Raw genomic sequence first — 13,654 nt, forward strand, 5'->3', positions numbered from 1 at the left:
TTAACCTATTTAAAATTGTGTGATACTCAGCAATAAGTTGAGAAGCTCTTCTACAGTAAAATGAATAAAATTTTAATGGAAGCAGTTATCTTTGGCTTCTTTTTTCTGTGTTTTAAATAATTTCCAGATAGTTCAGTACAGCTTCTGAATATCACCTTAAGGTATTTTTGTTCTTACATGGTCATTATATCAAGAAGCTTCAGTGCTTTGATTTTTGCCTTCCACTCTTCGCCTATATTTTCTTTTATCCTTTATAGATGTAGCAGAAACCTGTGTAGACAAGTACATTTTAGGATAGGTGTAAGCAAATGTTTTATCTCTAGATTTGACACTTTGTATTGGGACAACAAACTACCTGTAAATGACAAAGATAATTTAGAAATACAATTAAAAACCTATTTTAAAACACATGTGTTGTTTTTCTTTCAGAATGGAGAGGTAGGCTTGGCTATTTTTATTCTCCTTAAGGTAATGTTTGTGTTGTGGGACCAGTTAGCTTCCTCTCTTCAGCTGTAAGTATATTAGACAAATAGAACCCATTTTATATAATTTCAATGTACTTCTTATTGATAGTTTTTTTTGTGATTTGGAATTTCTTAGAAGATTGAGCTAAATAAAATTGGAAAGTAACTATATCTTTACCATTTTACATATGGATACATACACATACATATGTGTGTATATAGAGATAAAGCTAGTTCTATCTATATCAATATTTAGCTGTCTATCTTTCTTTCTACATTTGTTGATTAGTTCCATTTTTGTCTTTGCAGTGCCTTAATGGTCCCAGTGACGTAGGTTCAACTCCAGCTCCCTGTATCTGTCCTCCAGGAAATCCAGGACTACAAGGCCCCAAAGTGAGTAATACAAACCATACTGTTTTTTGTTAAAAGTCAGTATTGCTCAAAGGCAGAAATTCTTAATTGCCATTGACCCCATTGTGAAGTTCCCTCCTCCTGCCTTACAACTGTTAAAAACCTGAGTATTAGTGTGGTTTCTAAAAAGTGTATTCTATCTGGAACTGTGCTTTGAAACTAAAACTGATCCCACTGACACACATTAAACTGAGGTCACATTATTGTTTTTTTTTCCCAAATACTGCTATTAGAGCCCAAGAATGATATTTCCTTCCAACCTGGTTAAAAAATAAATGAATAAAAAACAGCTGTTAAGTTATGCTTTAAATTTTTAAATGTCTAATTTGCCAAAATGATTTTCATATGAAAAACTTGAAGTAAAAATGTTTGACTTGACTTTAATATTGTTTAATGTCTAATTCTATAAATGGAGGCATATGTATTTATTTCATTTAAACTTACAGTAATTAATTTTGGAGAATATTTTTGTGGTCCAATTGTACTTAATTATTTACATACATACGTATATATACATATTCATATCCTTGGAGCTATCTTGTGCAGGGTTGTAGCTAGTTACTTTTTACATAACAGTATGTTCTGATATATTCCTATTCTATTAAATATGAATGCTACTAAGTTGATGCTTATTATAGTATCACTTAGATATATGCTAAGATCCTAAGAAATTGTCCACTCTAGATAAATTTTGTGCATTTAATATTATTTAAAAATAACTCCTTACATAACATAAAAATGATATATAATTTCAAAAAGGTCTAATTCTATAGACAAAAAGAACGTTTGTGTGTTTTGATACCTTCTTACTTGAAGTGACCATACTAATTTTTGTTTAATACGAATTACAAGGTTCATTTGGACTGAATTTTAAGATTGTCTTAATACAATGGCTAGTTTTCAAACTACTGATGTAATTTATTTCTAAAAAATTTATTGGTTCATATTAATTAAAAGAATGGTAGATTTCATTGTGGCATATTCATACATTCATATAAAAATTCGATCCATTTCACTACCCAGCATGTGATCTAAAATCATTAATTTCTTCCCATCTTTTTTTTTTGCGTGTTTTTCCATCATTTCCATGCCTGTCTGTTGAACTTAAGAAATAAATGTAGTTTAAGAAATATATGTTCAATAACTCATTCCAAATAAACATCTATTTGACTTGGAATTTGCAGTACATACCATGTAAATAGTTTATTATTGTCATTTATTTTTAGATTGCATTTAAGAAAGTTAACCCAAGTGTTCATTAGTTAAAGTTACTACATATTGTTTAGGATGCTGTGATGTAAGAGAGAAACACCTACCCTTATTAGAAGAAGACACTTTGTAAGACAGATGAGTATGTTGTACCAGAAGATTCTTTATTGAAAATATTTTTATAGCTATTCACCTTGGAATATCATACATAAAATAGTTTGATTCTCCAGAGATATAATGGGGAAATCATAAACCCATTATGTCTAGCCTTTCAATAGTCCTTTCCTGCCTCTCAGGGAGGCTCAGGCCACCTCCATGGACTGTAAGGGGCTGCCTGCCATTAGAGAGGCACTTGAAGACTCTGATGTTTTTGAATAATTAATTTCTGAACTAATAGGTACCTCTTAGTATAACTTAATTTTATATTTTCACAGCCAATTTTTTAGCACACCATTGTCTTATCTGGTCAAGCCTTTAATTTCCAGTTTTTCCAAGTTTCACATGTTTTTCATTTTCATTCTCTTTTCTTAGTCATGATCTATCCCCATTGCCACCTACTACTTTAAGTGAAATTGCAGTTTCCACCACTCTTGAAATTGGCTTGCCTTCTTGATCTGCTTTCCATTTTGTTCAGGAAATCTGGCAGGATTACAGGAACGAACACACACACACACACACACACACACACACACACTTCCATTCTTTTAGGGCTTTTTTTCCCCTGGAGGTTGTTCCTTACCCAGGTCAGGGACCTATATGTGAAAAACAGAAACCCCTAGCAACATTTGAGTTGCACATCTTTTAGAGATTTTTTAGCTTTCAATATCAGTCTGGTTTTTATTAGTTCAACAGAGCCCAAACTAAAGCAGGTAAGATGATTGTATTTTAGAGTTCACTGAAACTTATTGGCTATTTTTGTTAGATGGTTTCTGGAAAATTTTGCCTGTGTCCATCAAACAGAGTCACCTGTGAGAAGCAGATCTAGCCTTTCTATTAGCCAGAAATAGGGTTCTGGGAGCAGAGTTCATCATGAGACTGAAACAGAGGAGGAATTCCTGGGTAAATAGGAGGATAAACACTTATTTAAGATAAAGAAATTTGTCTACTTAAAGCTCTGTCAATTTCTGAAAAATATCCCAACCCTGTTGCAAAAACAGGTTCAAGTGATTATGGCACTCCACACTTATCATGGCATTATAACTTTTCATCAAGCATCAAAAAATACACCTGTCTTTGGACATTTGGCCCATTAATTTCAAATAAAGAGAATGAGTAAATTAATAGGATAATCGATTTATTAGGATAATTCTTACACACAAGCACTTCTTTTGTTTACAGTGAAGGTTAATAAGAAGGAAATTCTCCTTGGAATTCTAATGTTAGGCACAGTGCTTAATAGTTATAATTTTTTATTGAATGAATTATGGGATCATTGAAAAAATAAGATTCCCCCAGTCCCCCCAGTTATCCTATATGAACTGTCTCTGTTCTGCACAAAAGCTGAGGCATCCCCAGTATGCAAGTGACTTCCTTTCAGATGCCCTATACATGTAAATGATACTTCTTTTCCTATTCCACAGCAATAGAAACATTTGTGAAAGTAACCTCCTCGAATTTGTTCTAACTTAAACGTTAAAATTCGTTCAGAAGTGGAAAGAAAGCATTTTCCCTTCTTTTCCAGGTTAGAATAATTTCTTAATGACATCTTTGCTTAGAAATATCACTTTTGCTATAACCATCTTCCTGCTGAGGCTTTTGTTTCACCCTAATAATTCTATCAATTAGAGATTCATTTGGACTATTGAAGTTCCAAAGTCTCTTTGAAAATTTCAGGGGCCACTGGACATCAACATTCTTATGCTAATCTTTATAGACTTGAGTGAATTCTTTGTAACCTGAAGAATGGATTTCTTGAGTGCCAAGGAAGGGAAAACACTGGTTGTGGAGAATGGTAAAAATCAGTTTTAGGTCACATATTCCCAAGGAGGCCAGAGTGGCCTGGAGGCTTAAGGATTTTTGAGAAGAAGGCTTATAAACATGGTTAAGGGCTTTGTTTCAGATGCACAACTTGAAACATCAGCTTACTTCTGCAAGCACAACTCCATTTCTTACATTAATGGTTCATGTTTATACTTCATAAGTGGCCTTATCCAGAGATGTTTCAGCTTAGTCTGTGATGGTTCCACTCCTGTCAACAACTTAAAAATCCTATGGCCACAAATTCAGTTCAGCATAAGTAAGTATTCCTTTTCAGTGGAGCACATATTTTTAAAATTCAAAATGTGCAAATGTTTCAAGTAAACTAGAAGAAAAAGGATTGGGAAATTTAGTCACAGTTGTATAATAGTAAGTCATATGTCTAATTTAATGTATTTGGAATTTTTTTCAAGTTAAAGTGGTCCATATGTCTGATCAACATATGCATTTGATCATGTGAGCAGGAATAATAGTGTTTAGGAGTATAGACTGTGGAGTTGAATTGGTTGGGTTTGAATGTCATCTCTGCCATGGCTGTGTGACCTTGGCAGATTACCTAACCTCCGTGGGCCTCAGTTTCCCTAGGTAGAAAAGTGAAAAAATCAAAGTACCTTCTTCATAGGATTATTATGAGGGTTAGCTAATTTAATGTATGTAAATCTTTAAAGCAGTGCTCAGTATATAATAAGCAATAAACAAAGGTTAGGTTTTTGCTTTAATAGTAATAAAATAGAATTTTATTTTAATTGGTCTTCTTGCTAATCAGTTAAATAGTTTGGGTTTTATTTTATTCTTTAAGTTATATGGGAACAACTCTAAACCTACCTGAACTTTTGCAAATAATTCAGTGAGGGAAAAAGTCAAAATTATCCATCAGATTTACCAGCAATAATACAATCTACTAAAGAGATTAATTTCCCTCATGCTGGTGTTGATCACTGTTATAATCATAGATAGATCCTTAGATCCGGTCTGACTGGATCTATCATGTGGGTGATATTTTCTCTTTGAGAACTTAGGTTTCATCAATTTAAATCATTATTAATATGTTTTATATTTTTATGCAGCATAAAATCAAATGAGTGGCTTTTCTTCTTGTGCCAAAATTTATTTCAGCTCACCATAATAACGATTAAACTTTCCAAATCCTTTTGATTTCCCAGGTTTTGCTGGTAGTTAATATTCTGCAATGTAAGTGGGTTGTTGACAGATTTGATTTTTAATAAATCAGTCAGAAAATATAACTCTACTTGATACCCAGCATTGCATAAAAAAAATAGAAATTATAGACTTTCTTTTCATGGAGCCTAAATCCAGAGGATAAATGAAGATTAACCAAGGGAAAACTTTGAGAAGACACAAGGTGTGAAAAAGTGATGTGATATAAGAGCTGCCATACTATTTCAATAGGAAAAGAGAGAAAGACACCAGGAGAAAATAGTGACATGGACACTTCAATGTCAGAGAAGTTTGTCTTATTGATGCCTAAGTGGAAAAGGAAGAAAATCTTTTTTCCCAACAGAAAGTTAAGTTGGAATTTGTTGAAAGGCAGGAAGTCCACTCTGAACACGGGTCAGGACGGTTGGTCCAGAGTCTGGAAGCTAGAGTGAACCTTTTCAAATAAGAGAAATTCTAAATCCCTAGAGACCCAGAAAGTTGCTCCCTAACACACAGCCAGAACTGCAAGTCCTTGAATTAGAATTACAAATCGTCTTTCCTCCTGGATTTATAGCTCTTCTCTCTCTGTTTGAAAAATGACATTTCCTTCTTCTCAGCCTTTCCTCTTGCTAAGCCTTTGGAAGGGCCACTGGTAAGTGAATAGCCCATCCCTTCTTTATGGGTTCCTGAACAGAGTTCACATAGTTCTTTCCATCTTTCCTGTTATGTTTCAGGAACATGCCTCTGTAGCCAGGAGTCCAAAGTAGTTTTCAGATCAGCAAATTTGGCTCTATAAAAGTAGTCTTAATTGCCAGAGTCCTGTGTGGATGATTTCTTGATTAAAAACAAGGAAGAGTTATTATTGAATGGAATTAGTCCCCTTTGCAGAAGTTTACTGATACTGATGGCAGAGACTTCATATTTTCCAGAAGAATGTCCCATATGGACTTCATGGACTCAGAGATGGACGAATATTACTTTTGAAGTATTTCTTAGATTTAAGTTGGAAAGCACTTTCGCCTCACAAGGAAATGGTTCTTTCATGCTATATTTCATGGTTGGTGACCATCTGGATGATCAGTACTGGCATAGGATAACATGCTGGACTTCTATAGAATGTGCTGGCCTCACTACTATGTGGAAAGGCACAGTGTTCTTGCAAGATCTCACGTTTGTGAGGACAAAGTCATTTCTTAATTTCTTAGGTATTACATGAACTGAAGGACTATGAAGATTGGGACTGAGTTGTCTGACCAGGGCCCTGTTTTCATGAACATATTCAAAGTTTGGAGTTTTGACATTTTTCTCAAATGTGATATAGGCAGAGTATTACATTACATTTGACACCATTGAAAGAAATGACTGCCATTAAGCTTTAAACTTGAGTCCCATGTGTGAGATCACATGGATTTGGACATTTTTTAAAAATTAGGTATTGGGGATTGAACCCAGGGGTGCTTTACCACTATGCTATATTTTCAGCCCTTTTTAAAATTTTGAGACAGGGTGTCACTAAGTTGCCTATACTGGCCTTGAACTTGCAATCCTCCTGCCTCAGCCTCCTGAATGTTATTTATTACAGGCATGTGCTAGGCTTGTGGACTGTTCTTTAAGTAATTATTTTATGAACTGAATTATTACATTATAGTGTATTGGTATCTGGGATGCAACATTCATAACAGAGTTAAATTTATAGTCAAATATTGCCATCGTGAAAAACATTTGCTGTGGCACTTTGCAATCTGTTCAAAATCCAAAAAAAATGTATCCTCCCATAAATGTTGACATTTTGCTCCAGGAAAAAATATTTCACTTGTTATACCCAGCATTCTCACAGAAATAAGTCATTTAGTTTTATATAATTAAGACATTATTTTTTGAGGTAGGTATTTAAAATTAAGCATAATTTTCTTAAGTCTATTTTGAAATGTCTTCTTTAAAAAAAAAAATCTACAAAATGCTTCAAATAATAGAACTGACTTCAAATCTTTATTGGCCCTGACTGCAGCAATGTGGTTGGATGTTTTGTATTGAGAAACTTTTTTTTTTCCCCCTGTCTAGGGTGACCCTGGACTGCCTGGGAATCCTGGCTACCCTGGACAACCTGGTCAAGATGGTAAGCCTGTGAGTACTGAAAGCTTAGTCATCTCCAGTACTGGGATTATAGTGTCAAAGTAAAAATTTCACTGGGTACAGCTAAACAGGCAAAGATGACTTTATTCAAGACTACTGCCCTCGGGGAGAGAGAACTGGCTCAATGCTGCTGAAACAAAGGGAGAGAGAGGTTTTAAATGCTGGGCATGCTAGTAGAAAAGTACTGGAGGACTTAGAAGGAAGGTAGGGTTTTGAGGTGGAACACATTGAGTTATTCCTCAGTTTTTCAAATATTTTCTTCCGTGATTAGCCCATCTGTATTTGCTTCTATTTGGCACCCATTAAAGATAGTCTCCAGCTTTGCAAGATCAGGATGCTGTCTTCCCTGAGGATGATATAAAAGGATGGCAAGGAGGTCCTTGAGAAGCCATTCCTAGGTTGTAAAACTAGTAAGAAGCTATTAAAAATATTTGTATTTCAAAGAGAGGCCTAATGTTGAATCATTCTAAAGTAAATGCTTTAAGAAAAGCAAAGTCAGGTAGAATAAGAAAGATAGCGACCTAAATTTAGTCAAAGTGAGGGAAACATTACAGTCAGTGTGGCCAAAGAAGCAACATTGTTGACATAGGGTTGCCTGGGGATCAGATTTGATGAAGTCCCTTAGAGTGCTTTGTAGCTACAGATGGTGTGTGAGTGCAGGCCTAGAGCAGGCATTGTGCTCCTCTGTGCTGTTCTAGACACTTCATGATCCTATTTCATGATTATATACATCTTTACTACAATGAAAAATATTGACCAGGGACTTTCAGTATCATAATAAATCCTTTCGTCTTTTCTTTTTATGTATATGGAAGTTTTCAACTTAAAAGTCTTTTCAAAGGTGATGTTATTTTTTAAGAATATATTCACTGAAGCACACTTATAATCTGATTAAATAAATAATATTATCTAAGATTCTAAGAGAAATTTAGGGACACAGAAAGGGAATTAAATCAACTTTAAAGCATTTTATGCAATATTTATAGATAAGTCATCTGTCATCATGTTTGCAGAAGTAAATAAATATCAAGAATTAGCTTTGGAATATTAAAAAATAGTTTTCACCAAGAAATATTTCTCCTGAGAGACTTTATCATGAAGGAGTGGGAAGGTTTGTACTGTGAGTCAATAGTTTTCAGGAAGTCAGGCTTATTGACAAATTCCTGCAATCCTAATGTCTTGAGAGGCTAAGGCAGTAGGATTGCAAGTTCAGAGCCAGCCTCAGCAACTTAGTGATACCATAAGCAACTTAGTGAGACTCTGTCCCAAAATAAAAAAGGCTGGGGTTATGACTCAGTGGTTAAGCACCCCTGAGTTCAAATCTTGGTATAAAAATGGTGATGATGATGATGATTATGGTGGTGGTGGTGGTGGTGATGATGTTCAATGAAAGAGCCAGAGGCCTAATGCTGAATCATTAAGACTCCTATCATCAGGAGAGTTACTTAAGTCCCTGAGAAAAGTTTGCTAATGGATTTAATACAAAAACAGAACAAGACAAACAAGAACAACAACATAAAAGAAACTAGGCAACCTTTGAAACTGTGTTAATATACTGAGGCCTTTGACCCCAGCATTGCATGGGAAGGGCTTAGATAGTAGGTGAGCCCCTCTAGAGATGTAATAGGTAATAAAGGAATGGTCATTGGGAACTGCTGTATGATTGAAACTGTGCTGCTCAGCTGACCGTGGGGGTTTATTCTGAGTCTGATGGCAACCAGGGATTTTGAGAAAGGAAGTGACTTAACTGGGTTTACAACTTCAAAGGATAAATATGAATATTACCTGGAGAGTAGCTTACATGGGGGCAGGTGTGAAAGGAGGGAGATCATGTGGAGATTATTTTATGATTCTAAGTAAGAGGTAAGAGTAGTGGACTAGAATGATGTGGCAGAAGAGAGAAGTAGTCAGATTCTGACTAATCATCTCATTTAAAGCTGACCAAAGTGCCAACAAATTTATATGTTGGGTATGGAAGAAAGAGAGATGTTGAAGAAGTCACAAAGGATTTTAGTTTGAGTAACTGGGTGAATTGTGGTGTCATATACTGCCCTGGGCAAGGCTGTGGGAGATGTAACTTTTGTGGGGAGAATCAAGAATGCATTTTTGGACAATTGGAGAATCCAGTTGTGAGTCACCATATAGCTGTATTCAAGGTCATGGGAGCAAATGAAGTCATTTCGGGAATGAATTCAGACAGAGAAGACAAGGGGACAGTGGACAGGGTATAGGGCTTAGAGGAGCAAGAGGCAGAGGATCAGCCAAGGAAATAGGAAGCACTGATCAGTGATTCAGGAGGAAAACCAGGAGAGTATGGCATCCTGAGGGGTGGAAGCATTTCAAGAAGGGAGTGTTCAGTTATGTCATTGTTGTCAAGAGGTCAGAAAAAGTTGGGGCTTATGATTAGACTGTTGAATTTGCTATATAGACGTTACTAAAGGCCTTGATAACGGTGCTTCTGGTAGGATGGTACAAAAGATGGAATGGAAGAGATTCATGGGAAGAGTAGGAGATGAAATGGTAACTGAGTATAAATGTTTCTCCTAAGGATATAAAGGGGAGCAGAGAAATGGAGCAGTAGAATGGGAATGACGTAGGATGAGAGCAGATTTTTTTTTTAAGGTGGGTGGGGGTGTTGTAGCAGTTTTATCATGATGACAATGAGGTAAAAAGAAAAAAATGGGAGATTTGAGAGATATTTGTAGGAAAATGAGTAGATAAGAGGGCATTAGCTTCAGTTAGGAAACAAAAGTTTCACCTTGATAAGAGGATGGACAGTTAAACTTTTCTGTGGGTACAGAAAGAGCTAGAATATGTATTTTGGGGAAATACATAGAAAATGTATTTTGAGAAAAATTATCAGATTACTTATATTGAATTCAATTCAATTAAAATAGAAACCTAACATCTTTGCTTTTGAATTTATCTTTAGCTTCTGTTTTTTGGCAACATTGCCTTGGAATTTCTGTTTTAATCCAGCCTTTATTCACTTCAACCTAAGCTGTCTTTATGACCTTGTGCATTTTCTCACTGCAGTTCCTCGTCCCACTAAGATACTTCTCTGAGGTCCTATGTGAGTTCTGCCCTAATCACACTTGGGTGAGATGACTTTTATAAATATGAGCCCTCCTGCCTGGAGATCCCTTTCCTGGGCTCTACTGTTTTTATGACTGGCAGCTGAGGTGATGAACCAAATCCAAAACAGGTAGACTTTACAGGCTGGCATGTCAACTGTCAACACTACATAATGTTGTGGCACATCCCTGACAGCACTGGTAAATTATTTCAGCTATTGTTTTTTTCAGGGATAAGAAAATCCTAGGCAATGATGGAAGGTGAGTGCTGATGAGGCCCTCCATGGGTTATCAGCCCTGTTTGCTTTAAACATTTTTTTAAAAATCTTTCCTTGAATGAAGTGCTAGGGATTAATTATAGTTAGCTTCATATAATAAACTTGGATATTACTCTATAATCTGATTTAAGATATAGAAGACTTATTTCCTCATCTAATTAAGCACCTGTGTAGACATGTTTTGAATATATGTATATGTGTATAATTTTATGTTAGGTATATCTGTGCAGTATCTGATAGTAAAATCAAAGAATAAAAGCAAGCAACTGTGGTGAGCAGAATCATGGTCCCCTGCATGTTCACATCTCAAATTTCAATACTCATGAAAATGTTATCTTTTATGGCAGAAGATGTTGTGCAGATGTGATTAATTTAAGGATATTGAGATGGAATCATTTTGAACTATCTGGATGTTCCAGTGTAGTCACAGGTTCTTTAAAGAAGAAAGCAGCAGTGTGAATCAGGGAAGGGTTTTTGATGATGATGATGATGGAAGCAGAGATCAGAATGAGGTGCCCAGGAGACAAGAGATCAAAAGAAGCTTCCAGAGTCTGGAAAAGAGAAGGGATGGATTCTCCCTTAGAGCTTTCAGAAGGAGCAAAGCCCTACTGACACCTTGATTTAGCCCCCTAAGACCTCTTTCAGACTTCTGACCTCTAGAACTATAAAATAATAAGTTTGTGTTGTTTTAAGCCACTATGTTTGGGTTAATTTGTTATAGCACCAATAAGAAACTGAGATATCAACCCAAATCCTGTTTTCCCCTAAGTCTGACTTTGTCTTAAATTCTCCCCACCCCGCCCCCATTTCTCTCTCTCTCTCTCTGCAGGAGATGTGAGATTGGGTGGCCAAGCAGGAAGAGAAAGCAAGCCTGTGAGCCAGAACAGCTGAGGGTCATTAGAGTGTGTCCAGGGCCAGCACCCAGCTGGAGTGGGAAGGTGTGGGTGGAGCCTCTGGCTGGCTCTTGAAGCCATCTGGACCAAGGAAACTTGGATGGAACAGTTTGCAGGGAATTCTGCTTTGTTTGGATTTGGTTCTGTACAATCCCCCTCAATAAGCAATTTGAGTCTCTTTCACACATTATAACCAGGCCAAGTCAATTGAAGCTTTAAATAGTAAATTATTCCACTCTGGAGAAACACTAATTTTCATAAGGAAAGTGCATTCAACCAAAATTTTAAGAGTGATTTCCAATCCTTCCATTTCTTTCTCACTTCTCTTTCAATCCACTAACTTCTATAGTTCAGTGTCTGAGCATATTAATATTTATTCTTTTACTATGACAAAAGGAAAAATGGGGAAAATATTTATATAGTCTGCTAGGTAATTCAGGGTGGTACTACTAAAGACATTATACTGATAGGACATTGATTGTTAAAGAAGGCCATATGTGGAAACACAAATAGGACTAGTTTAAGATTTTGTAAGAGTTTATATTTTAAAAGTGCTTGTTTCTGTTTTCTGTCATTATTGGTAATTCTTCATGAAGTACTTTATTTAAAAAACAAAAAAGCCCTAACTAGTAATTGGGTAAATCTGGGGCTGTATTGGTGTTTACAGAGTTGCTTTGCTTTTATGGTCTTCAGTTCCTTCATCCAGGAAATGAGATGATAATGCCTGGTAAGCACTAGTTTCTCTCTCAGCCTGAGTTTTTTAAGTCCATGAAGTCTATCATATTTCTAAGATATAAAGATGAGATAGTTGAGGCCATAGAATACTGGAAATGATTTTCCATATCAGTGGTCTTAAGAAGTGAGTTGGGGAGAATGACAGCACAGTGCTATCAGCAGACAAAACAGTGGGTTGGTCAGTAAATGATACCCAGTGGTTCAGTACCCCCTTTGCCTTGCCCTCTTCAAATGTGCCTCTGTGTAGGCTAGAGATACCAGAGATCCCAGCTTCCATGAAGAATTGACTCTTACAGAAGGGATAGGAGAGGTGGGGAAGTGAAAAAAAATCATATGACTTGTTAAAGTATAAAGTGCATTTGGGAGAAGGTTAGTAGGAAATGAATTTGGATAGGTAGGACAGAGAAGGGAGGGAAGAGCACATAAATCAGACCATTGTGATAATATTGGCTTTTAGTTGGTGTGAGTTTCAGACCCACTCATACAGAGAAGTGACGTGATCTAAATTATTTTTTAAAAGAAATTATTCTGGCTTCTGGGTTGACAATAGATTTTTTTAGAGTGACAAGAGCAAAGGCAGGGAGACCAGCCAGGAAGTTCCTGCAGCACTCCAGGAGTGAGGCAATGGCCATCAGGGTCAGGGTGGTGGCACTGAGGTGAAGAGTACTGCTCCTGTCCCTGGGGTGTTTTGAAGTGAGAGGCCACAATATTTGCCGCTATGTTGGATATAGTTTGGAGAGGAAGAGGGAAGTCAGGGAAAGCTAATGGGGTGTGGGAGAATGGGGAAGCCATTACTGGGTGAGGGAGTTATGAGTGGTAGGGAATGTGTTGAATCGATATATTAGACATTCTAGTAGAAATTTTGAGGTTGCAAGTGAATAGAGGAAGTCTGACATTCAGGGTGAGATCCCTTTCTTGCAAAGTGTCTTTTCTTGTCCTTTGTCTGTTTTCTGCAGTGACTATTGAGTTTTTCTATAAACCTGTAAGAGCTTTTTTGATGCTTTGAGAAAATTAATACTATATTATATGTTGTATGTATTTATTTTGACTATGCATTGGCTTATAGTTTTGTTTTAATTTGTAGAAATGAAAAATTCCCAGAATCACATATTTTCTGTTTTTGTTTCTGCTAGTGTTATTTTTTTGGAACATTATGTACTATACTATATGTTCATTTACTTTAATTTAACTGTATTATGATTTTAATGACTTTTAGTTTTTTATTGGGAATTTATTTTAGTATTTGGGGTGACATGAAGTTCCCAAAAGACTTGGGGAATTTGGACAACTGGCTATTCTAACATAGTGAAATCTAACCGCAG

The 13,654-nt window shown here is 36.1% G+C and overlaps 1 protein-coding gene across 1 annotated transcript in view; it reads left to right on the plus strand.

Annotated features, from left to right (window-relative positions):
* Col21a1 (collagen type XXI alpha 1 chain) overlaps nt 1–13,654 on the plus strand; it is a 171,798-nt gene that overhangs the window by 81,667 nt on the left and 76,477 nt on the right. The window contains exons 9-11 of the mRNA XM_026398951.2: nt 430–438; nt 774–857; nt 7,281–7,343. Of these exons, the coding sequence (XP_026254736.1) occupies nt 430–438; nt 774–857; nt 7,281–7,343 (156 nt within the window). The remainder of the gene's footprint in view (nt 1–429; nt 439–773; nt 858–7,280; nt 7,344–13,654) is intronic.

Source organism: Urocitellus parryii, chromosome 8 (assembly GCF_045843805.1).
Source record: "Urocitellus parryii isolate mUroPar1 chromosome 8, mUroPar1.hap1, whole genome shotgun sequence".
Taxonomy (NCBI): domain Eukaryota; kingdom Metazoa; phylum Chordata; class Mammalia; order Rodentia; family Sciuridae; genus Urocitellus; species Urocitellus parryii.